The 26,169-nt window shown below is 36.6% G+C and overlaps 2 protein-coding genes across 6 annotated transcripts in view; one reads left to right on the top strand and one right to left on the bottom strand.

The window, feature by feature from the left end:
* ALG6 (ALG6 alpha-1,3-glucosyltransferase) overlaps nt 1-17,576 on the top strand; it is a 58,600-nt gene extending 41,024 nt beyond the window's left edge. The window contains exons 11-15 of the mRNA NM_001075432.3: nt 1,060-1,144; nt 4,232-4,302; nt 10,429-10,497; nt 10,618-10,816; nt 16,438-17,576. Coding sequence (NP_001068900.2) covers nt 1,060-1,144; nt 4,232-4,302; nt 10,429-10,497; nt 10,618-10,816; nt 16,438-16,635 — 622 coding nt within the window. The 3' untranslated portion in view covers nt 16,636-17,576. The remainder of the gene's footprint in view (nt 1-1,059; nt 1,145-4,231; nt 4,303-10,428; nt 10,498-10,617; nt 10,817-16,437) is intronic.
* Nucleotides 9,230-26,169, bottom strand: part of ITGB3BP (integrin subunit beta 3 binding protein) — a 105,665-nt gene continuing 88,725 nt past the window's right edge. Inside the window, exons 8-10 of one of the 5 annotated variants that reach the window (XR_009493813.1) lie at nt 20,979-21,101; nt 20,221-20,344; nt 9,230-9,421 (exon numbers count right to left, since the gene is read on the bottom strand). Coding sequence is in view for 3 of the 5 variants with exons in the window: in XM_005204521.5 (XP_005204578.1) it covers nt 21,019-21,101 (83 nt within the window). In the remaining 2 variants the exon portion in view is untranslated. Of the gene's footprint in view, nt 9,422-19,557; nt 20,345-20,978; nt 21,102-26,169 lie in introns of those variants that run through there. The other 4 variants (NR_198863.1, XM_005204521.5, XM_005204522.4 and 1 more) reach the window with 4 other exon arrangements.

Here is a 26,169-nt window from a genome sequence, read left to right as displayed (position 1 = left end):
GGGAAGTCCGCTAAGCCTTCTTTTAAAGGCTTCCAAGTGATTCAGGCCCAAGATAGCACCCTTTTGATTAACTTAAAATCAGTTGAAAAGGGACTTCAATTAATCTGCAGATCTCTTTCCTGCAGCACCATCATTAGTGTTTGAATGACTGGGAGGTGTGTGTGTATGTGTGTGTGCTGCCTGCCTCTTTCCTTCCATTCTTTTGGAGAATATCCTTTGTAGCCCACCTTAACAGGAGGCAGACTAGTAAAGCTGACCAGCCACAAAGCTCCCTCAAGTGGGAAAGTCAGCTGTTATTTTGCCTTGTGACTATTGTTTTCAGGGCTTTCAAAGGCTGTTTGCCTTGGTACTAAGTGGCTCCAACTGTGCTTATTGCTGAGTTCTTTTTCCTCCTTGCCCATCAGTCATCACAAGGAGAAGCTCTGGCACCTTCCCACTCCCTTTCCAGCTTGTTCTTTATGATTTACCATGGGTTGAAAATCAGATAATCGACTTTTGTGAAATGAGGGCTAATGAGGTTCTCTTGTGAGTAAATTTTATGAATGTTTGCGTAACAAATACAGAATTGTTTCTTTATACCTGGTTTTATTTTCTTGTTTTGTTGTTGTTCAGACACTAAGTCGTGTCTGACTCTGTGATCCCATGGACTGCAGCACACCAGGCTTCCTTGTCCTTCACTCTCCTGAAGTTTGCTCAGTCATGTTCACTGAGTCCATGATATCTGTTTTGAGTGTTTGCTGATTGACTTTTAGCTGTCTATCTTTGTATCTTTCCCAGAATAGATACTAAATACTAAAATAACATAAGCAATATTTAGTTCTACAGTGTTTTGTTCTGTATTATATAATCACATATATATTAAAGCGTGTACATTTTCAGTGTCTGGATTTTATTTAAATGTTATTTGGTCTTGAATTTATTACTTAATACATAAAAAAACTTTAGAAATCAATTTAAGTTGATAAGTAATGTGATCCTTACATTTTAAAAAATGTTTCTTTGCTTTAGTTGTATACTTCTATAAAGAAAATAAATGTTTGATTTTTGTTACTTTTTTAGCTTTTGTTTTACATTTTTGAGCCTGCTTCCTGCATGTATAAAATTGACACTTCATCCCTCTCCTAAAGGATTCAGATTTACTCTGGTAAGTTGCTCATTAGTTTAGATACTTAATTCTTGCTGCAATTGAGTTTTTAAAAATATAAATAATTATATTCCTGCTTTGAACAGGATTTATTGGATTGAGATATAAGACATTCATTTATTTGGCAAACATTTATTGAGCGTTTGACACACTTAGGTGCTGTTTTGGAGTAGGCTGAGCAATCAGAATCTTTCAGTTTAATTTAATTTCCTCGTGTTGGTCAGTAAGGGAATGCAAAGAAGAAAACAATGGCGATGGACATGTTTAAATTGTTATGCTTTAAAGCTGGGGTATTAAGTTCTGTCAGGTACAATGAGTGCTATGATAGTGTGGGAAAGGGAGACATTACTTTGAAGGCAGATTTTAGACAGTTTCTTAAAGCAAGCGGGATTGGAGCCAAATTTTGACAACTGAGCAAGATTTGGACTAGGTGGTTAAGACAGGAGGAAGACCTTGAAGGTACAGATGTGGGAAAGGATAAGGAATCATGCGGGAACAACTGTTAGCCAGTGAGATTTGTGTGACTGATGTAGGAGTGTGTGTGTGTCGAGGTTAGGAGAGTATATAGGGAGAGAGAAGAGTCAGAAAGGATCAAATTGTGTAAGACCTTGTATATTGGCTTGAATAATTTGGGGTTTGATTTGTGTGCAAGAGGAGCAAAAAAGATTTTGGAGGAAAGGGGACAGATCACCCTTTTAGGAAGATGACTTGTGTCAGTTGGAACATAGACTGGGTATATATTCTACATTTGGGGTTTCTCTGAGTGGGTTTATAAATTCCTCCTGGTTGTATTTCTGTGGTGTTTAAAATTGGTTCCATGTACCTTGGTCTACAAAATGACATTTAAAGACTATCTTTTTAAAATATCAAGAAAATTTAGTTTATGAAAATAGTCCTAGTGGACTTCTAAAGGGACAACGTTTTATTTTTTATTTTTCTTATTTTTGGCCATGCCACGTGGTTTGCAGGATCTTAGTTTCCCAACCAGACAGCAAACCTGTACCCTTGGCTGTGAAAGTGTGGAGTCTTAGCCACTGAACTGCCAGGGGATTCTCTAAAGGGACAACATTTTAGAAATTAGGGTTTCAATTCTGGGACTGCCACTTATTTACATTGCATTCTAAAAGCAAGCCAGAGCAGAGATATCAGTCAGGAATTTCAGAAGTGCTTATCAGTTCCACAGTGCAAAAAGCATAGTTTCATGTTCCTTTTTTTTTTTTTAATTACCTTCTTATTGATGATTTCTGTTGTTTGTTTCTGTGAATGAACTCTGAGCACAGTAAGTCATCCATAGTTAATACTCTGTTGGATGTTTAGAATAGGAGGGATGTGGTTAGTAATATTCTGATGTCTTCAGTAGGCCTAACTTGAAATATTTGCAAGCTTATGTAAAATTGTTATTCCATGCTAAATAACTATATTTCAAAGGTGCTGAAATGAGATTTCAGAGTGTTGATAACTGTAGCAATATTAGAGATGATTACTTTTAGGATTAAAAGCAGAAAAAAAAACATTTTCTTTCTCTTAATTTTCTAATTTTGTTTATTGTGTTTTAATACCAACCATTGTGTTTAAAAAATAAAAAAAATGTAGTGAGTTACTTTTGTTGATGTTTTAAATTCTTCCTGACTAGCTTTAAAAACATTTCCCATTATAATTTTAAAGTGTTTTCCTTTCAGTCTAGATTGAATTATTTCTTAATATAGGTCTATAACTGAGGTAATTGGTAGTACGAATACTAATAAATCTGTAGTGGCCAAGTGATTTTTACCTATTATTTTCAGGACGTATTTTTTAAGTGCCCTGTAGCATGCCAGGTCCTCTCCTCGGTGCTGGCATGCCAATGAGTGACAGCTGATTATCCCTGCTTTCTTAACTGGGGACACTCATGCTAGTTGGCACAAGGACAGTAAATAAAATGAGTCAGTTAATAGGAAAATATCTGGGCATAATGAAGACTATGAAGAAAGTAGGTTTATGTGAAAAGAGGGCTGGTGGGGTTTGGTTAGGGTAGCACTACTTTAGGTTGAATAAAAGGCTTCTCTAGGGAAGTGACATTTGAGCCTTGAACTGAATGACTGGTCAGAAGTAACCAACTACAAGACGATCTGGGCTCTGACTTGATAAAAAGTAAATTTTTTTCCCTTAAGGCAAGTTCGAGACGTTAAAGGGACAAGTGTGAAATAACTGATGTGAAATGAGTGAGGGAGACATTAAAAAATAGATTGGAAGAGGAAGGCAGGACCCAGATTATGTAGAAGTTTAGATTTTAATTCTAAGTGTAATGGGAAGCTATTGGAAGATATTAACCAGGGAAATTACATGATCTGATATTGTGGCTAAATGGAGAATGGATTATAGGGGACGAGAGCATTACCACTTAGGAGGTCATTGTAGTGGTCCAGGAGGAAGATGGGGGTGGCTAAGACCACCTCTGCCACCATCAGCCGGGTGGAATGGAAAGAAGTGGGGTGAATATTGTATTAGGAGATGGTGTAGGTAGAATTTGCTGATGGATTAGATGTGAAGCATGTACAAGATAGTGAGCCAGGTTTTTTGCTTGAGCAACTGGATTGGGTGTATATAGAGAGATGTCTAATATGCAGAATATAAACTCCTGAAGATAGAGTTAAGTTTTAATTTAAAACCCCAGATAGCAAATGATTACTTTATAAAACATTGAATATATTTTACTGAAGTGCCTGTTTTAAAAACACTCAAATAGATTTATTTTGTCACTTTCAAATTTTGACCTTCTTGACTTCATACTTTTTAAATTGTCAGAGATTCTAAGGGAGGATGAAGGTATGATTATTGTGTCTGAAGTATTTAGTAGTTTTGTTTATTAATAACTAAGACTCAGTGAACTTGTTTTAGATGGTTAAGTATTACAATAGTTAATTTTCAAAATATTTTGATAATTAAATTTGAATAAAATATTATGCCTCTTACAATTGTATATAATTTTCCTTGTGGCTAGAAGCTATATTAAACTCTAAAATGTTACTTGAAATGATTTTAATCTGACTTATACTAAATTGCTATTGTAAGTTTTTGTATCTGATTTTCTGTCCTTTTTCCTTAAAGGTTAGCTGTGCACTATCATTCTTTTTATTTTCTTTCCAAGTGCATGAAAAGTCCATTCTTTTGGTATCACTGTAAGTAAAACGGTTTCAAGTATGTGTTTTATTTATTATTATGATATATACATGAATCTAATACTTACATATAATCGTCTAAGTGCAAATCAAAACTATACAAATGTAACACAGTTGCATAAAATTATTTCATAAAATCACATTTTTTTAGAATGATGACCTGTTACAATTTTACTTCTTTAAACTGGTAAAATTTTATAGAATCATTTCTGACATACTTAGTATTTCTTCCTGTTTTTTCATTTTGAACTTGCTAATAAAAATGGTCTTCTAAAGATGGCTGTACTCTGGCTGAAGCCTGTTTGTCCTCTTTGCCTTTTTCATTTCATTCATTTCTGTTACTATTCAATAGCCTGGTTCTCTCTGTTAAGCTCTTCAGGGTTTTTTTTTAGTATTTTGCCTCCTTTCTAGTTCTTCTGTCAAGACTTTTGTTTAGACTCTACTGGTAGTCTGTAAATCTAGGAGCATTAATTTTTTTTCGGATTTCATAGAAATTGGGTGGCAGTTGCGGGTGTATTATCCCACTATTAAAATAATGCCCAGAACACCGTGGAATACTTGAATCCTGTCCTAGCTCAGTCCCACCTCACCCTGTTTGCTAGGTTCCTGTGAAAGATACATGTATGAAATGACCAATGACTAGTGGAAGGAAGTATTGCTTTTATTAGGTGGTGCTTTGGACTAAAACCTAAGTGTACAGCTTTAGAATAAGCCAGCCTATGGGGCAGGCCTCTTTCCTCTGAACAAAATAGTCTTGTACAATTGTAGACCGAGAGGGCAGAATAATTTCACCCCACAAATTCTAAACTTGAGTTAGATCTGAGCCCTGTTGTGTAAGCCTCGGCTGACCCTACACAAATCCCAAGTGCCAGGGGATGAAATTATGGAGAGGTGCTGCTTTCAAACATGTATAATTTCCCCCAGCATTTCTACTCTGTAGAAATGTCTTTGATCGATGACCTGTAATCTGACCATTGAGGTTAGCTCGTGGTCCCTGAATTTCTGGGAGTTCAGACTCTACAACTGTATTTCGATTATTTATAACAGTAAGTGACTTTAATTTTGATCAAATATTTTAAAGTTAACATTAAAAGTTCTTCTCGATCTGGTTCCAGCTAATCTATCATTAAATGAATATTTCATTCAATAAATATTTATTGAGGTCCTACTATTTACCAGGTACCGTTCTGTGCACTTGGGATATATCTGTGAACAAAACATAACAGAATTGCTACTTTCTTAGGTTTGATTCTCAAGGACAGACACTAATAAATAAAAATAAGAAATTAAAGTGTTAGAAGGTAATAAAGGCCATAAAGGATACATAAAAGAGATTAAGAGAAGTTGAGAGTTATTGGAGGTGGGGTAAAGGAGCAAGTGCAGGTTGCAGTTTTATGAGGATGTTGAGGTAGACCTTGTTGAGATATTTGAGTGGACTGGATGAGATGAGGGTTAGCCCAATGGTTATCTGGGTGAGTAACATCCTAGACAGCCAGTGCCGAAGCCCTAAGATGGGAGTATGCCTGATATATTCAGGGAACAATAGAATGAGGTGATCAGTTGCATCAGATGCTTTGAATAGGTCAAATAAAACAAGGGTTAGGAATAGACTGTTGTACTGAAGTGGAAGTCACTGGTGACTTTGAAACGGCTAGTGTTGATAGAGTGATGCAGGGAAAAGCCTGATTAGAGTGGGTTTAAGACATAACAAGAAGAGAAGAATTGAAGACAAGTATAGATCTTTTTTTAAAGATATATGAAAGTGAAAAGAAAGTCAAAGTGTTAGTCACTCAGTCATGCCCAACTCTTTGTGATCCCATGGATTATAGCCCACCAGGCTCCTCTGTCCATGGAATTCTCCAGGCAAGAATACTGCAGTGGGTTGCCATTCCCTTCTCCAGGGGATCTTCCTGACCCAGGGATTGAATCCCTGTCTCCTGCATTGCAAGCAGATTCTTTACCCTCTGAGCCACCAGGACAGTTACATACATATGGTAAAATACACCATTAGTACATTCACAGTGTTGTGTAACCATCACCACTGTCTACTCATAGAATATTTTCATCTCTCCAAAAAGGAAATCTTGTACACATTAAGCAGTCATTCCCCATTCTCCCCTTCCCTTAATGCTTGTAACCACTGATCTGCTTTCTCTGTGAATTTGCCTATTTTGGGTATTTCATATAAATGCAGTCATAAAATACGTGGCATTTTGTCAGACAACCTCTTTCACTTAGCATAGTATTTTCAGAGTTCATCCCTGTTGTACCATGTATTAGGCCTCCATCCATTTTTGTGCCTGAATAATACTGCATGGATGAATATACATTTTGTTTGTCCGTGCATCAGTTGATGGACATTTTGAGTTGTTTTCACCTTTTGGCTATTGGGAATAGTGCCGCTTATACACATGTATTTTCAGTTCTCTTGGGTTTATACCTAGGAGTGGAATTTCTGGGTCTCATAGCAATTCTGTAAACTTACTGAGGAATCACCAGATTAATTTCCACAGAAGTTATACCATTTTACATCACACCAGTAATGTATGGGAGAAGGCAATGGCACCCCACTCCAGTATTCTTGCCTGGAAAATCCCATGGACGGAGGAGCCTGGTAGGCTGCAGTCCACGGGGTCGCTAAAAGTCAGACATGACTGAGCGACTTCACTTTCACTTTTTACTTTCATGCATTGGAGAAGGAAATGGCAACCCACTCCATTGTTCTTGCCTTGAGAATCCCAAGGACGGGGGAGCCTGGTTGGCTGCTGTCTATGGGGGTCACACAGAGTCAGACACGACTGAAGCAACTTAGCAGCAGCAGCAGCAGTAATGTATGAGGGTTCTGATTTCTCTGCAACCTTGTCAGCATTTGTTATTGTCTGTTTTTATTTTTGCCATCCTAGTAGGTATGGAATGGTATATCACTGTGCTTCTGATTTGCATTTCTTAATGACTAGTGATGTTGAGCATCTTTTTTATGTCCTTGTCAGGCAATATGTATATCTTCTTCAGAGAATGCCTGTTATTTAAATCCTTTGCCCAGCTTTAAAGTGGTTGTTTATCTTTTTCTTGTTGAGTTTTGGAAGTTCTCTGTATATTCTGGATATTAAACCTTTATCACATATATGATAAGCAGATACTTTTTTCCATTCTTTGAATTTTCCCCTTCTTGATAATGTTCTTTCATGAACATTTTTAATTCTGATGAGATCCAATTTATCTTTTCCTTCATTGTGTTTGCTTTTGATGATGTATCTTACAGACCATTGCCAAATCCAAGGTAATATTTATCCTATTTCTTCTAAGAATTACATTTAGGTATTTGATCCATTTTGAGTTAATTTTTGTATATGGTGTGGGACAGGTTGGTAGTTCTTTAAATGAGTTTTGCTGAAAAGGGGAGCAAAGAAATTCTGCAAAAACTGGCAGAGAAGTTGGGGACAAAGAGGTTTGTTATTTAAGATAGAAGAGAGAATGCCAGAACATGGTCAGTAGAAAGGGAAAGAGTCGGGCACGACTGAGCGACTTCACTTTGACTTTTCACTTTCACGCACTGGAGAAGGAAATGGCAACCCACTCCAGTGTTCTTGCCTGGAGAATCCCAGGGACAGAGGAGCCTAGTGGGCTGCCCTCTATGGGGTCGCACAGAGTCAGACATGACTGAGGCGATGTAGCAGCAGCAGCAGCAGTGATACAGGAGAGATAAGAGTTGCAGGAGCAGTGTCCTTCAAAGAGGGAGCTGGAGTGGTATCTAGAGCGTAAATGGAAGGATTGGCTATGGACAGGTGCATTCGTGGTTCATCTTAATAAAAGAGCATGCTGTTACCAGTAAAGATGCTAAGGAAGAGAGCAAATGTGATGGTGATGTCTGTGAAAGTTCTCTTTTCATTGCTTCAAATTTCTTATTGAAATGGAAGGCAAAGTCATTAGGTCAGAGTAGGTTGGAAATGTTGGGAATATGAGGAGAGAGGAGAAAGTGTGAACTATTTTTCTAAAGAGACACAGACTAGGAACAGACTAGGGAAATATTAAATGACTGCTGGACACTTGAAAATCATGTATTTTTTTTGTAGATAGTGTGTAAAGAGTTGAAATTATTGAGTAATGAGGGAAGTGATTCTTGAGGCTGGTGGATGATAACAAAGATGAGGAATAATAGGGAATAAAGCCTGACGACAAGAGATTCAAAGCTGGAGCTTGTTAGGGCAGGGAGAAGGGAGAGCTGGTATGGAAGTCATGATGAAGATCAAGGAGGTTCTTTCTCTCCTCTGGGCCAAACTGTTTGAAGGTTGGGGAAACAGGAACAATAAAACAGGCACAACTGAGAAGGCAGAGGGGCAGCATTTTCTTCCTCGGGGGGAGAGAACCAGAATTTGTTTTGAACAAGGTAGTGAAAGAAGAGGTTGAGAATGTTGAGGATTTTGCTGCTTAGTTACAAATATTAAGTGCCTTGAAGCTAAGCGCTGAGTTCTGTCTTCTCACTGCATCCCTTTCAGAGCAACACTTTGACATAAGCGTTGTTGTTCATTTGCTAAGTTGTGTCCAGCTCTTTGTGACTCCATGGACTGCAGCACGCCAGGCTTCCCTGTCCTTCACTATCTCCTGGAGTTTGCTTAGACTCATGTCCATTGATTTGGTTGTGCCATCCAACCGTCTCATTCTCTGTTGTCCCCTTCTCTCCGTGGCTTAGATGGTTAAGAATCTGCCTGCAATGCAGGAGACCTGGGTTCAATCCTGGGTTGGGAAAATCCCCTGTAGAAGGGAATGACTATCCACTCCAGTATTCTTGCTTGGAGAATTCCATGGACAGAGGAGCCTGGCAGGCCACAGTCCACGCGGTCACAAAGAGTTAGACACGACTGAGTGACTAACACTTTACATAATACATTTTCAATAAATGAATATCAAGTGATTAAATAGCAAAGGATTCTGACCCAGAAAGAGAAAATAATGTTTATTGAGTCATTTTCTAAATGCTTGTAATTAACAGAAATACATACTGATTTTAAAAGCATCAAGCAATCAAAGTCCTGTAGTATTTTCTTTTAGTGCAGTAGTTTTCAGTCAGTTATAATCCCAGGCTTCACATCTCATACGCTAGTTGCCATGAGAAGTCATCCTTTTTAAGAAATGAGAATACAAAAATCTTTTAAAATGAGGAGACCCCTAATAAAAATAACAACAACAACAAAATATAATTCAACAACTACTATCACTAGTAAAGTTATTTTTTTTTTTACTGAAAAATAAACACTAGATAATACTTGGAAGAGTTCAACTACTCAGCAATCCAAGTTATTATTTCCATATATACATAAGAAAAAGGTTAAACTAATCATTTGTTCAAGGTCATAAGTAAGTGTCAGGAATGAGGCTCGGACTTAGGTCTTCTGACTAGTCCCCTTCTTCATGAACACAGCCACAGTTGAATCCAGAAGGTAATAACGACCGGGGGTGATTGGTGCTCAGGAGGTCACAGATGTTGGACCCGTGACCCTAATCAGCTCTTTAATAAAGCCAGTTGGTCCATCTGTTGGTGTTATCTTCCTCTTCGTATACTGTTTCTCTTTCCATGTAGCCTTGTCTTACTCATTTTTTCCTTTTATTCTACCATCATCAACCCTTTATCATTTTTCTTTGCTTCTGTTGGCCTCTATTCAGTGGCCAATGATGATCCTGTCTTAGCTTTTAACTTAGCTGAGTATTAGGTCACACGGAAGAGCATAAAAAAGTTTGAAAACTTTCATACCAAGTAGGGTATTCATATTTACCAACTTGGATGGAATATATGGAAAAGCTTGATTCTCTGAATGTTCAGTTGTTTATCCTTTCTTTAAGCTACTGTTTGTATGACAGAGAAAAAAAAGTTTCATTAATGATACTGGAAGAAGCAGTTTTCCAATTATTATGACAAGCTGATACCGTCTCTCTGTCTAGATTCACTTAGTTTGGATTGATAGTTATTTTAAAAAATGAAATCAGTAGTCCCTATGGAGACCTTGCTGGCTGTGTTTTGTGATTTTTGTGTTTTTTTAGCTATGTCAAAAATCAGATAAAATGTGTTCACATTTTTACATATAAGCATTGAAATTATATTCTCTAAAATATTTTTCTCTGTTATTTTAGACCAGTCTGCTTAGTTTTAAGCGAAATTCCTTTTATGTCTACTTGGTTTTTACTTGTGTCAACATTTAGGTGAGTCAAACCAATTTCCAATATAATATGTTCAGTATAGTACTTATAAACTCATTTAAAACTTTTTTACAAAGTGATTGTGGTTTGAATTGACAATTCTCTTTTGTTTTTCCTATATAGTATGCTACCTCTTCTATTAAAAGATGAACTCCTAATGCCTTCAGTTGTGACAGTGATGGCATTTTTTATAGCTTGTGCAACTTCCTTTTCAATATTTGAAAAGACTTCTGAAGAAGAATTGCAACTGAAATGTTTTTCCACTTCTGTTAGGAAATATTTTACATGTTTTACATTTCTTCCCAGAATTATACAACACTTGGTAAGTTGTTTTTCTTCCTAGCATTTTTGAGATATAATTCCCATAAATTCACTCATAAAATCTACCCACTTAAATCATGCAACTTGTGTTTTAAATATGTACACACAGAGTTTTACAATCCTCACACTACCTAATTTTAGTTTTCCATCACCCCAAAAAGAAACCCTGTGCCCTGTAGCAGTCATTCTCCATTCCACCCTCACCCCAGATCCAGCCTTGGACATCCACTGATCTACTTTCAGTCTCTATAGATTTGCCTATCTGGACATTTCATATAAATGGAATGTATTAGTCCCTTAGGGCTCCTATAATAGAACACCACACAAGGTAGCTTAAACAACAGAAACTTATTTTTTCACAAGGCTGGAAGGCCAAAATTAGTGTGACATCAGCATTGGTTTCTTTTGGTTTCTCTTTTCCCGGTTTGTAGGTAACCTTGCTGTCTCCGCATGTGGCCTCTTGGTGTGTGTATCTGTGTAGACAGAGAATTCTTTGGTGTCTTTTCCTCTTCTTATAATGCCATCAGGCCTATAAGGTTAAGGCCCTACCCATATGATTTATTTAATCTTAATTTCGGCTCATCTCCAAATGCAGTCACATTGGGGCTTAGGGCTTCAACATATGAATTTTGTGGGGACATACATTCTGTAACATGGAATCATACAAAATGTGGTCTTCGGTGACTGGTTTCTTTCACTTAGTGTGTTTTTGATTTTTACCTGTGTTGTAGCCGTCTATGGGGTCACACAGAGTCGGACACAACTGAAGCGACTTAGCAGCAGCAGCAGCGTGTATCAATACTTCCTTCCTTTTTACTGCCAATTTCATTATATGGATATACCACATTTTATCTATCTAGTCTTCAGTAGAGGCTCATTAGGTTGCTTCCACTTTTTGGCTATTATGAATAATGCTGCTGTGAAGATTTGTGTCTAAGTTTACTGGTACACATGTGTTTCCATTTCCTTCAAGTATATACCTAGGAGTGGTAATTCTGTGTTAACATTTTGAGAAACTGCCCAGCTATCTTTCAGAGGGCTGCATGATTCTGCATTCCCACCAGCAGTTTATGAGTGTTCCAGTTTCTCCACATCCTTGACAGCACTGGTTATTATCTTTTATTATAGCCACACCAAATGGATGTGAAGTGGTATCTCATTGTACTTTTTCCATTTCCCTAGTGACTAATAATGTTGAGTATTTTAAAAAATAATTTCTTTGGAGAAATGCCTATTCAAATCCTTTCCCCCCCTTTTTTTTTTGGCTGCATTGAGTGGCTTGTGGGATCTTCGCTTCCTGACAAGGGATTGAACCCAGGCTGTTGGCAGTGAAAGCATGGAATTCCACCAGGGAATTCCCATACATTGCCCAGTTTTAATTCGGTTGTTTCTGTATTTTTGAGTTCTCTATACATTCTTAATGCAGGACTCTTACTAAATTGCAAATATTTTCTCCCATTCTGTGGGTTGCTTTTTGACTTTCTTGATGGTATTGTTTGTAGCATAAGAGTTTTCATTTTTATTAAGCCTAATAGCAGTTTCTTTTGTTGTTTGTGCTTTTGATGTCATACTTCAGAAACTGTGTATAACCAAAGGTCATGAAGATTGATGTTTTCTTGAAGTGTTTTATAATTTTAGTTATCTTTAGGACATTGATTCATTTTGAATTAATTTTTGTGTATGGTGTGAGGTTGAAGTCCAACTTTATTCAGTTGTTCCAGCACTAATTGTATTGGCACCCTTGTAGAAAATCAACAGATCTTAAACGTAATGGTTTATTTCTGGACTCTCAATTCTGTTTCACTGATCTGTATTATCTTTATGCTGTTTCCACACTGTTTTGATTACTGTGGTTTTGTAGTTAGTTTTCAAAACTGAAAATGTGAGTCCTCCAATTTTGTTCATTTTCAGGATCATTTTAGCTGGTCTAAATCTGTTGTATTTCCGTATTCTTTTTAGGATCAGCTCATTAATTTCTCTAAAACCCCAGCTGAGATTTTTATAGGGATTGCTTTAAGTGCGTATTTAAATTTGTGGAGCATTACCATCTTAGCACGATTTAGTCTTCCAAACCTGTGAACATAGGATGTATTTCCGTTTATTTATTCTTTAACATCCTTCAATAGTGCCTGAAGTTTTCAGTGTGCAGGTTTTGCACTTTTTTGTTGTTAAATTCATTTGTATTTTATTCTTTATGATGCTTTTGTAAGTGGTATTGTTTTCTTAATTTTGTTTTCATAATGTTCATTGGTACTGCATAAAAATACAACTGATTTTTAAAATATTGAACTAGTGTTAAGTTTTTAGTGAATTCCTTATGATTTTCTATATACAAGATCATGTCATCTGTAAATTATGATAGTTTTATGTCTTCTCTTTAAATCTAGATGCCTTTTCTTTCTTTTCCTTGCCTAATTACCTGGCTGGTCAGCTCCAGTACAGTTTGCTGAACACATGTGACAAGTGTGGACATCTTGTTTTCTTCCAGATTTTAGGGGGAAGTCATCCAGTCCTTTAACGTTAACTATGATGGTAGTTGTGGGGTTTTTATATATGGCCTTTATTTGGTTAGAAAGTTCTCTTCTATTCCTAGTTTGAATTTTTTTTTAATCATTAAAAGGTATTGGATTTTGTCCAGTGCTTTTCCTGTGTCTAATGATATTATCATGTGTTTTTTTCTCCTTTATCAATATGGTATATTACATTGACTGATTTTTATATACTGAACTATCCTTGCAGTCTTGGGATAAATTCTACTTGATCATGGTCTATAATCTCTTATATGTCACTTTCTTGGGTTTGTCAGTATTTTGTAGAAGACTTTTGCACTTTGTATTCATAAGGGATATTGGTCTGTAGTTTTCTTTTTTGTGGTATCTGTATCATTTTGGAATCAAGCTTAACGTTGCCTCATGGAATGAGTTAGGAAGGGTTCTTTTTCTACTTTCTGGAAGAGCTGTGAAAGACTGGTATTAATTCTTCTAGAAACATTGGGTTTAATTCACCAGTGAAGCCATCCGTTCTTGGATCTTTTCTTCATGGGATCTTAAAGATGACTGATTCAGGAGGGAGGGATAAAATAGGAGTATGGGATTAACAAACTACATAAAATAGGTAAGCAACAAGGGTTTTTCACTGTATAGCACAGGGAACAACTTTCAGTATCTTTTAATAACCTATAATGGAAAAGAATCTGAAAAAATATATATAACGGAATCACTTTGCTGTACACCTGAAACTAACATAATATTGTACATCAACTATACTTCAATTAAAAAATATGATTAATTCAATCTCTTGTTAATAGGTCTATTGAGACTTTCTGTATTTCTTGACATAATTTCAGTAGTGTGTCTAAGAATTTGTCCATTTCATCTGTTATCTAATTTGTTGGCAAACGGTTGTTTATTTATTTATTATATTCCCATACCATCCTTTTTTATTTTTATATACGGTAAGGAGTGATATTACTTTTTCATTCCCAACTTGGGGAATTTGTACCTTCTCTTTTGCCCATGGTCAGTCTAGCTAATGTTTGGTGGTTTCATTTATAAATATTTTTACACAGCCTACTTTTGGTTATTGATCTTATCTATTGTTTGTTTTCTATGTCATTGATTTTGGTTCTAATTTTATTATACCCTTTTCCATGTTTGGGTTTGCTCTTTAGTTTCTTAAAGTTCAAGTTAGAGGTTGTTGATTTGAGACCCTTCTTCCATTTTTATATAGTTATTCAAACCCATATAAAACCCCCATTTTAAAGCAATATTCCGTAAACTTTGAAATGTTTTTTAATTTAGTTAAAAATATAGTCCATTTTTTGTAATCAATTTTTTTCTTTGGTTCATGATTTATTTAGGCATCTGTTGTTCAGTTTACAAATATTTGGGGATTTCCTTGACTACTTCCCATTTTTCTATTCCAATTCTAATGTATTTGAAGAACAGACCTTGTATTATGTCAGTATTTTCAAATCTATTGACTTTGTTTATTTCGCCTTCATTTTTGAAGGGTATTTTTGCTCTCCGAACATCATCCATCCCATTGTCTTGTGGCCTCCATATTTCCTAATGAGAAGTCAAATGTTAATCTTACTGAGGATAGTTTATGTATAGTTTTAGGTACTTCTTAGATACCCAAGTAGAGATTTTAAGGAAAACTTGAATATATGAGCCTAGAGTTTAGGGGAAGAGAGGTCCAAGTTGGACACAGTAATTTGAGTCTTCAGTATATAGATAGTAATTAAAGTCATGTCCCTGAATGAGTGAGCTCACCAAAGGTGTGATTATAGATTGAGAAGGAACCAGCAAAGTTCTGAGAAAGATTAACTAGTGATGTGGGAGGAAACCAGGAGAGAATGATGTCATGGAAGTCAAGTGAAGGAAGGGTTTCAAGATACCAGTTATGTGTTATTTTGAATGCTGCTGAGAGATCCATTAAGGTAATAAGAACTGACTACTGGGTTTAGTTTAGTGGAGGTCATTATAGATCTTTACCAAGGCAGTGTCATTGGAGAATGGAGTGAAAGCCTAATTGGTGTGGGTTCACTAATGAATGGGAGAGTAGACACAGCAAGTGATAGGTTACTCTTTTAGTCTTTGGGGCTTCTGTCTAGAATGATCACTGCATTACAGTTTTTTTCAGGTCCCATCAGTTCTGTCATAATCCAGCCATTAAAGAATCTTTCAGGGTTCCATTATGTCCCACTTTCATCATGAAAGTCACTGACTTCTGTTTCTCACTTCTTGTTTTCTACATTTACTTAAGCAACTTCTGTGTCCTTGTCTCAGTCTATAGCTATATTGTTCAATACAGTAGACACTAGACACATGTGGTTAAATTAAAAATTCAGCTCCTCATTCACAGCAGGTACGTTTCAAATGCTCAGTAGCCATATACGGTTAGCAGCTACTTTTTGGGAGTACACATTTAGAACACTGCAGAAAGTTCTGTGGTATGGTCTGAACAAGGAAACTGGTGCACAATTACAATAAATGCAGTTATGTCTACTACTCATTTTGGCATTTAATAAGATGTGACTTTGTGATTTTATTTAACTAGTTCATGTAGTCCCCTAAATTGGAAGCTCTTTGAGGCCAGAGGACATTTTCTTTCATGTGTCCCACGATGCTCTACTATAGAACTAGCTCATTGAAAGTATTCAGTGAATATGAAATGTAATATTTCATTTGCTGTGGAAAACTTCATAGATGAATTCTTGGATTAACTTAGAATTGTATATCCCATAGACCCTTGGAGCATACCGTGAATTTAACCCTGACTAGCAATATTATCTATTCCAGGTACCTTTTTTTTTTAGTGCTTGGGTGACATGAAATCTAAAGGGGTTCTCAGGCTTTGGCTACACATGGGGATCACTTGTAGAGCCTTCCCCAGAGATTCTGATTTAATTGGCCTGGGATGTGGTCTGAGAGTTGAGATTTTTTTTTTTAAACCCCAAATGACTCTTACATACAAACTAGGTTGAGATCCATTAGTAGAGGAGATTGAACCCCCAGCTGTCCCCTTCAGTTCTGCTCATTTACTAAACCAGTGTTACCAGTACATTCAACTGTTACCTTTTATACTGTGTAGTAACACTTTTTTCCCCCCTTCTTATAGTTTCTTATGTCAGTGATCACTATGATCCTTCTGACGACGATGACTGTCACACTGGATCCTCCTCAGAAACTACCGGACTTATTTGCTGTATTGGTGTGTTTTGTATCCTGCTTACATTTCCTATTCTTCTTGGTATACTTTACTATTATAATCATGTGGGATTCCAAAACTGGAAGAAGCCAGAAGAAAATCAGCTAGCTGTGTCCCCAAAGAAATGTGAAAATGTCAGTGCCGCAAGGCTTTGTAGACTTTCTGCTATGTATGAATAAAAGAAGCATTTTGAGAATCCTGGAAATAGGAAAGGAAATGGTGCAAAGTTATTGTTGTCGACCCAAAATAAATCTATATGGCACCAAAGCAATGAAGGCTTTTATTTTCTAACTACTGAGTGACGAAGACATATTATAGTTTTTTTATGTTCAGTTATTCACGTGGGAAAATAAGAGAAACGTGTCCTTAATCAGTGTTTACTTAAGAAATGTACTCTATAATTTGTTGTCTTGAAAAAAATCTGCAGATACAGTGAGCTTAATCGGAGAATTTAGTCCCTTATTTTTGAAGGAAATCACTAATTTTGGTATTCAGATTTAGTTTTTCTTATATTTTAGAATGTTTTAGAAATTATATCTCAGGGATTAAATTTGTGATAATCTTTTAAATTACTGTGAGAAGGCAATTTAAACTGTTTAAAGCTTGAACACGCCTTATTACCATGTGTAAACTTGAATTTTTTTAGAAAGGCAGAAAGACTAAACTGTGTTTTTATTTATTTCTAAGAACTCTGATTTATTTGAATGCCATTAAACAAAGAATTTTCCTGAATTTAAGTGGTTTGAATGAAGTCTTTCATGATCATTGGCTCTAAACTTTCAGGTTCATTCTGTTTAAATGGCCTTATCCAGGGAGGGGTTCATCCTGTTCTTCTTTGTTATGACATGGTTCAAGGTTACCAATGCCATAAGCATTGATCCATATCATACTTCGTATTAACTTAGTCCTATTAATACTGTATGACTCTATATTAGAAAAAGCACATCTTTACTATAGTATTCAATTGGTAAAAATAATTTATAACCACATAGTTTCTCATGTAAAGATACGTTTTCTTTAGTCTCTAATAAAAAATAATCACTTCCCTACCAACTTATGTTTTTAATGAATATATTTCTTTAGTAAGATAGCCATTAAAGCATATTAACTAAGTGGTATATTTTAAAACAATGCAAGTCAAACACATATACACACATAAGACAATTTGGTTCTAGACATGGACAGCTGATGCAACAAGGTATAGGTTTTTAAGTCCGGTAAAGGAAGTAGGTTTAGACAAAGCAAAAAATCAAGAAGTATTTCTTTCTCAAAGCAAATGTGCATAAAGACTCAAAGGGTAGATCAGCACAGAAAAAGCAGCCTTGAATCGCTGCCGAATCAGCAGGAACATCGCTGTCCATGGTCACCATATATAATCACCATGCCCAAATGTCAGCATCTTGGCTGGCTGGTGTAGTCTTATTTTTTGTAATAGAATACTTGCATTTAATACAGGATGTTGATTTAACTCAATGATGAGAAAGTTCTAACTTCTAAATAGTTGAAACAAATATTATTTGAAAATGAAAGTATATATAAACAGTAAAATAGAATACACTTATATTCAAGGTATCTTACAGGTAAATTCTAAATAAAAATACATTTCTAGACTATTTAGTTATATGGAGTTACACTGTAGGTTTACTGGAGATTTGTAGCAATTTTAAGTATCTCATATCTATTAGAAACCAATTTAAGAAGAGTCCACTTTGAGCAATTAAGTACCAAAAAAACAATAGGGATATTTTTTTTATAAAGACATTTACTTATATAAAAATTATTAAAGATGCCTCCCTTTATTCACTAATATCCCTGTCAAAAAATGATCTTAGGAAAGTTATTTTCAAGTTCTTTTATAGGCAAAAGCTGTTTCTGAAAAATGGAGTTTTCTCTGTTGCCATAAACTTAGGTTTGATTCTTAAAATGAAGAGAGTACAGTGTATGTTCATGTATCAAATATGAGGCAACAGAAGTCATTTTGCCTTGAAGCCTTAGGGAGGGGAGAAAAATCCCCAATGTAGCATTCTGTCCAAATGATAAACCACAACTAAGTGAGTGAAACATTTACAAAAGTCAAGGCAGCCAAAGGAGCCTCTCTGTTCAATACAAAGAGAGTAAGAGATGGATAGGATGTAACTAAATAATGGTTGGAGTAACACAACAGTTTCAAGTCTCAATTGGTCCTTCTGTTATGTTCATTGGAAGATCAGGGCCAAGTGTATCCCCCGCCTTTTGCCTTCCTCCCCCCACACTGCCTCCATATAAACATTAGTTTTGTGTGTGGATCTTTCTGCTTTGTCCTTCATGTGGCCTCCAAGGGTGATAAAGCGAGAGTCATCTGATCTACAATGAAAAGAACTGGGAAATGATTCTTAGCCGACCCAGCTGTTCTGAAAGGCAAAAGCTTGGTATATCAAGAGGTCAAACATACAGTAACTGATTTAATAGCATTAAGCACATAGCTACATAACTTGAATTACATATGAAACCAATCTTACTTCTTAACCCTTCATTTCCTGACTAATGTAGGTGTCTTTATATGTTTTGCTTTACATTCTGAGGTTAGTTTTCAATGCTGGAACACACAAACAAATTAACCTTTTTGGTATATTTTAAGGTACTCTCATTTTAAGGACTATATCACAAAGTATTCTTAATATTTAGCAGATTATCTTAAAAACCTTATTTAGATTGTCCCAATAAAATCACTAGTGAAGGCAATTAGTTTTATAAATTGAGTTACTATTTAGTTATTTCAATTAATAGTTTTAAAAAATAATTCATTTTCATTTTAAGAGGCAAATCTGAAATTCTCTAAATGGAAAGTTAGTTTCAACTTCAATTTGTTAAATTTTGTTTCACATTTTTCACATAGTATTTTTATTTTCATGATACAGTGAATTAAATGACATGGTAATATACAGATTTTGCCAAGGCTTAGGGTGAATACCAAAGGAACAGCATTTTCCCCCTATGGAAATGGTCAAAGAAAGGTGCATAAGTATGGAAAAAAAAAAAAGTGCTATCAAGTTATAACACTGTGATTCACTCTTCCCCTTTATTTTGTGACAGGACAAATAGATAATATAAAACAACACTGGAGAAAATTAAAAATTTGATGCTTCGAAATGTGAAGGGAATCACATGTTGTCCCATGAGATAAGGTCTTTTCTTTATATTCAGGAGATTCTGTGTAATTCAGTTTAAAAACAACCTCACATTGAAATATCTGCACTGAAAAATGCATTCCAGCATTTTATAAAAGATGTAAGAATTTTAAAACTTTGAAAATATTTTTTCTGTACAAGCATAGGCATAACTAGAATAAAAACATCTATGAAGTAGAAGCTAAAGTAAACTTACAATTTTAAAAGCTTTTAAAAGGATCTAATTAGTACAAATCTAGAGCTTTAAGTTGGAAAATCAGGACCTACTTCCACTCACTATTGGGTTTAATCTGAGTTTTAAGATATAGAGCTCTACCAAAGGTGCCATTTTCATACAAACTATAAGTCTATCCACAGATGATAAAAGTATACAGAAGTGTACCAGATACATAATGGAAGTCAGGATCTTCTATATGTTGGCTTACTTTAAAGGGTCAAGAAGAAATGTATTATTTATGTTGAGATTATCTACTGGTGTGTGTAGAAAGTTTAAATTAGCTTCAAGAAATTTTATCTAGACACGCACCTGCCTATGCTATGATCTGGTATTCACTGCACAGATTAATTACAAACATTTCTTCTGTTCCTTTAAATATGATCAGGCAGATACAGAAGTTGGTGTTCATAGTGAGTGTGTTTCTTCTAAACGCCTGTGGGATATAAAAGGTGATTATTAAATCATCAAGAATTAGTTTCCAAATTAACATGCATCTCATACATGACTTGAGAAATGACTTAAACACCCATTTACTATGTAATTTGGTACCTAATTTAGTTAGGTATTGGTAATATCTTATTTGCTTATTTTTGAATCTTCAAAGCAAGATTCACCTTCACAAATAATTGTCACTATGACTACTCTGACATGGCACACTTCATTTTATGAAGATGGATTTGAGATACTTCTGAGAGAGTTCTAGAACTCCAACATGACCTAATGAAAACACCAAGTCTTACATGCCTTTGTCTGTAAGCCTTCAGGGCCTTTCAGCAGGTGTTTCCTCCAACAGCTGCCCCCCCAAAAAAGAGACCATCTTTACTGGCATTCCTATTCAGGGTATGTCCCTCTGGGGACTCCTAGTGGTGATAGAAGTTCTTGTCTGTCTGGTTTTAGGATCCTTGTGAGATGAAGCCTTTGAACAAAACACCCAATGGCAACAGATGGCATGTATCCCTACAGGGCATGTGGACCCCTTACTTCCTGAAATATCCCTTCCTTGTTTATACTGGCAGCTATGAATAAGTCATATATGGTGAGCCCCTAACCCACTCCAGTGTTCTTGCCTGGAGAATCCCAGGGACGGGGAGCCTGGTGGGCTTCCGTTTATGGGGTCGCACAGAGTCGGACACAACTGAAGTGACTTAGCAGCAGTGGCAGCATGATGGTCCACATATATTCTTCCTGTCCTACAAGAAGATAGTTTGCCAACTCATTTGAGTCTGGTCAGAATACCTACAGAAGATTTTAAGCATTCCAGTGCTCCCCTAATATTATTATAGGTTTTTGATACAGTTACCAGAACTAAAGCTAATACTCTAGAAGAAAGGAAGACTGCCATTTATTAAATAATTACTATGGGAAAGGTGGGCCACCCCAGTGGCTCAGTAGTAAAGAATCCACCTGCAATGTAGAAGTTGCAGGTTCAACCCCTACGCTGGGAAGATCTGGAGAAGGAAATAGCAACCCACTCCAATATTCTTGTCTGGAAAATCCCATGGACAGAGGAGTCTGGTGGAAAGTCCATGGGGTCGCAAAAAAGTCAGACACAACTTAGTGACTAACAACAGCGAATAGGAAAGGTAGTAATTAAGCTAATTATTTTATTTAATTTTTAAATTTTTGGCCACACTGCATGGCTTGCAGGATCTTAGTTCCCTGACAAGGGACTGAACCTAGGCCCTGGCAGTGAAAGCACTGAGTCCTAACCACTGGACTTCCAGGGAATTCCTCAAGCTAATTCTTGTATGTAATCCACAAGGTAAATATCACCAGTCCCATTTTACAATTAAGGTTTTGGGAAACCGAGTGCCTTGTTTAAGGCCACACAGCTACGTAGGTGGTAGAACTAGTGCTGGACATCTAATCCAAATCCCATTCTCTGTTACAATGTCAGGCCCTGCAAAGAATCATCATCAGTTGATCATGGTTGCCAAGACAGCTGTGTCGAGAAAGATTCTGAGGCCAAATTCAGGGTCCAGCAAAAATCAACACTTTGATCAATGTGATACATATCATAGCACAGAAGCAGGGAGCAGCAGTATGTCTGTTATCTCTACACGGCCATACTGTTATAGAGATGAAGATCTCAGAACACAAATGGAAAGAAATTTAGATACCGTGATGCAGTTCATGAGCAGTATTTTGACAGAATTCATCTTTCACATAGCAATTATATTTTATTCTTTCTAAAACATATTTTAGATTGTTACTTCTTTAATAATCTTCATGGGTTCATTTCTGCCTAAAGAATAAAGTCTGAACTTATTAGCCTGGTGATCATAACCGTCAATGATGTGTCTGGAATCTACTGTTCAGTCGCTCTGCTTCTCTGCCTTTTCTGTTCAGTGTTCTCTCTGCCTAGAATGTTTACACAGCCCATCAAAATTACCCATTTTTCAAATTCCAGCTTCCTACTAAAACACAAAGCTTCCATTACGAGGGCCTGGAGGGCCCTCTGTTAGAGATTATGCAGAGTGGAATAACTAGAACTGATTTTAAAATCATGAACCCTTAAATAATGACCTAATCACTCCATCCTGAGGTGGCCCATTTTGTGTATTTCCATACTGCTTACCCTTCATTTGTTACTTAGAGTAGGGAAGAATTTTTACACTTCTCAGTCTGAAGAGGAAGAAACTTCTGTCAACTCTTCTGCTTCCAGTAGCCCATGGAAAAGTGACAAATTTGACTGACTGACGTCCAGAATAGCAGACCACGTTTTATAAGTCATATTCAGTCAGTATTCTTACACAGCACTCTTGTGCCCCACTATTTAGTTTCCCTTTCACGGTCTACTCTCAAGTCCAGTGGCCTTTTGCTCTTCTTAATTTCATGTTGTAAGGAGAGCAGCCCATTCATTCTTTTCTGCAACCAAGCATATAAGGCATGTCTGCAGTTATAGAGGCACATGGACATGGATCTATTTAAAGATCCAGCTTTCTCCTCAGGTCAGGAGAGCACATAGATTTTAAGATTTGCATTCAATATGGAAGGGAGGGAGGGCTTCCCTGATGGTTCAGCAGTAAAGAATTTGTCTGCAATGCAGGAGAAGCAGGTTTGATCCTTGGGTCTGGAAGATCCCCTGGAAAAGGAAATGGCAATCCACTCCAGTATTCTTGCCTGGAAAATCCCATGAACAGAGGGACCTTGGTGGGCTACAGTCCATGGGGTCACAAAGAGTCAGACATGACCGAGCACTTTTATCCAGCAGCATTTCTTCCATCTATAGGAGAGAGAAGGTTCCACTTCTGCCTTAGTCCACATTAGTACTCCGAGCTTCTACCAGAGGGCCTGCCATATTGGAGGTTATTAAGTCCTCCACTAGTCAAGTTGATACTTTGATCCTCAATGGATTCATAATCCTTTTTTATACTTGCTACAGGCCAGAATCCTGGAAAGACGAGTCTGAACTTGTTATCACTTGCTTGCTTTATTTGATTATCATTTCATGTATATAAACCTTACATCCTCAGTTTGAATACTAGATGGGCAGTATGCAAAGGGCTTTGTTTATACTAAGCCTCACACTTTTGCTAACCAAGTGATTTACATTGTTTCTAGAAGATTTATCTCAGCATCCCCTGTAGTATTCCTAGTTAACATTAGCCAAAATCATGCTTTCTCGGAGGCTTCCCTGGTGGCTCAGATGGTAAACAATCTGCCTGCAAATGCAGGAGACTGGGTTCGATCCCTAGATCAGGAAGATCCCCTGGAGAAGGGAATGGCTACCCACTCAAGTATTCTTGTCTAGAGAATACCATGGACAGAGGGGCCTGGAGGGCTACAGTTCATTGGGTTGCAAACAATCAGACATGACTGAGCAACTAACACTTTGCTGGTCTTCATACTGTCTATGGCCTATGGGTTGCTGTCTCCCTTATTCTAACATTGTTTTATAAAGGCTTCACTTTTTAAAGGCTTTGAGAGTGAATTAATATGGGGTGCTTATGCTCACTGAACAAAATCGGTCAGGATGAATAATTACTGAAGTGTAATAGGGCAGAAGCTAATGTGTAGACAGGGAATTTGGTCACACAGTGGTGTTAGGGGTATCACGATTATCAGAGGTTTCTAGGGCATAGGACAAGGTCAGGAAGTTTAATATCCTCTCTTAGTTATACCAGTTGGGCAGCTGTGACAAATCCATAAAAGAAGAACATGGAAGAGAAGGATCTAAGGAAGCCTAGTGTAAGGAAACTCATAAGCAGGTTCTGAAAGATTAGTAAAATTTTGATGATGGGGGGAAAAGGTATGTCAAGTGGAGGAGACAAGAACAAAAGTAAGGAAACGAGAAAGGGATGTTCTAAGGAATGTTTTCAGCAATGAATGGCAAATAATGTGGAGTAACTGAGACACACAAATTAGAAAGGTAAGTTGTGGTCAGATCAGGGAGAATTCTAAACAATGGTATAAATTTGGATTTTACGACATATATGGTGGAGTGATACTTTTGAAATCATAATTCGTTCAGTAGCAGGACAGGCTGTAGGGAAACAAGAACAAAGAGCACAGAGGCAGGTTACAATGAGGATGCAAGTAATCTGGATGAGCGCTAATGAAGGAATAAACCAGTGCAGTGTACATGGAAAGGAGAAGTAATGTTCTGGGAAGTGATACAACTTGATATCAGTTTGGATGTGGGGACAAAAAGAGAGACAGAATTGTAGTTTTCAGCTCTATCACTGGATGAATGTAATCCCTAAAAATGTACAATGAGGGACAACATGGGAGGGGGGAGGGTGAAGTCAGTATATTTGGGGAATAATGTATAGCAGCTGAGATTGTTTATAGCTCAGGAGGAAGGTGAAAAATAGATTTGGAAACCATATACACAAAGGTGAGAACAAAAGTCAAGGAATGGATGAGGTCATGAAGAAAGAGTCCAAGGTGAGAGAAAACAATATCAAAAGAACCTAGGGAGGACTTTCCTGGTGGGCCAATGGTTAAGAATCCACAAGCCGATGCAGGGGACATGGGCTCACTCCCTGGTCCAAAAAGATCCCACATGCTGTGGGGCAACTAAGCCCATGCATCACAACTACTGAGCCTGTGTACCTAGAGCCCGTGTTCCAAAAGGAGAAGCCACCACAGTGGGAAGCCCACACAGCACAACTAGAGAGCAGGCCCCACTCGCTGCAAGTAGAGAAAGCCTGGACGCAAAAATGAAGACCCAGTGCAGCAGAAATAAATAAGAATTCAAAAAAAATCCAGGGAAATGTTTACAAGGTAGTCAAAAACATTCAACCATTATTTCTCTGTAGGTTAACCTTAATTCTTTCAAGTCTTTTGAAAGTACTACTCAAATAAAAGACTCAGAAAAACACCCCTAACATATGATGATCTTTACTAGAATCCATGAACACAAAGCTATTCTTAGTATTCTTAAGATTCCCCCAAATCATTTATTAATGAGACTGTCCTATATTAAATGTGTATATTCATCTGCCAAATGTATAACTGTGAATATTTATGTATGAACTGTGTATTTATGATCACCATCCAATAGTGTGATGGATTTCCATAGTTTATGGGTCAGAACCCATAGTATATGGGTCAGAAATTTTATAAAACACTTAACCTTACAGTGAATGATTGTGTCTTTGTATATATATTGTATACGTAATAGAATCTAAAACCTTTGACCAGTTATGAAACGTGACATTCACTGATTACTCCTGTGTAGTGGGCAATTAATTAACACACTAATTAATGAATTAATATGCAATTATTCACTTAATCAATTCAGCACATTTCCAAATCCACTGACTTGTTTGTATCTTGTTCAGTCTGATGTGCCCTACAGAAACTATAACCTACCTGTCACTGTTAAGTTAGCTGTTTTTACTCAATTAAGGGCCTTCTTTATACTAAAAATATGCCCTCTTTGAAAGCTAGCCTGGCAAGCTCAATAGTGTTCTCTTTCAATTGGCCTCTAACTCATAGATCTTGTCAGATTATCTTCCTATTATTTATAAGAATAGATTAAATATAATTTTAATTAATGCATCAAAGCTCATGTTCCTATTTTCTTTACAGACAATACCAAATTTGATAATACAATTAAAATGTTTTGAACTGAAAGAAAAAACAGTGAAATATAACAAGGGTAACCTTAATTATAAAGGTGAAACTACCTAAGTTTAAAATGGTTTTAAGGAATTCACAGCTGTCAAAATCATATAATTCTATATGAAAGAAAGAATATTTTTTTCCAGAAAACAGTGTAAAGTAAGTTGTCATAGTATATGATACAGA

The sequence above is a fragment of the Bos taurus genome, chromosome 3 (genome assembly GCF_002263795.3).
Source record: "Bos taurus isolate L1 Dominette 01449 registration number 42190680 breed Hereford chromosome 3, ARS-UCD2.0, whole genome shotgun sequence".
In the NCBI taxonomy this organism is placed as follows: domain Eukaryota; kingdom Metazoa; phylum Chordata; class Mammalia; order Artiodactyla; family Bovidae; genus Bos; species Bos taurus.
This window is presented reverse-complemented; position numbering and strand designations above follow the sequence as displayed.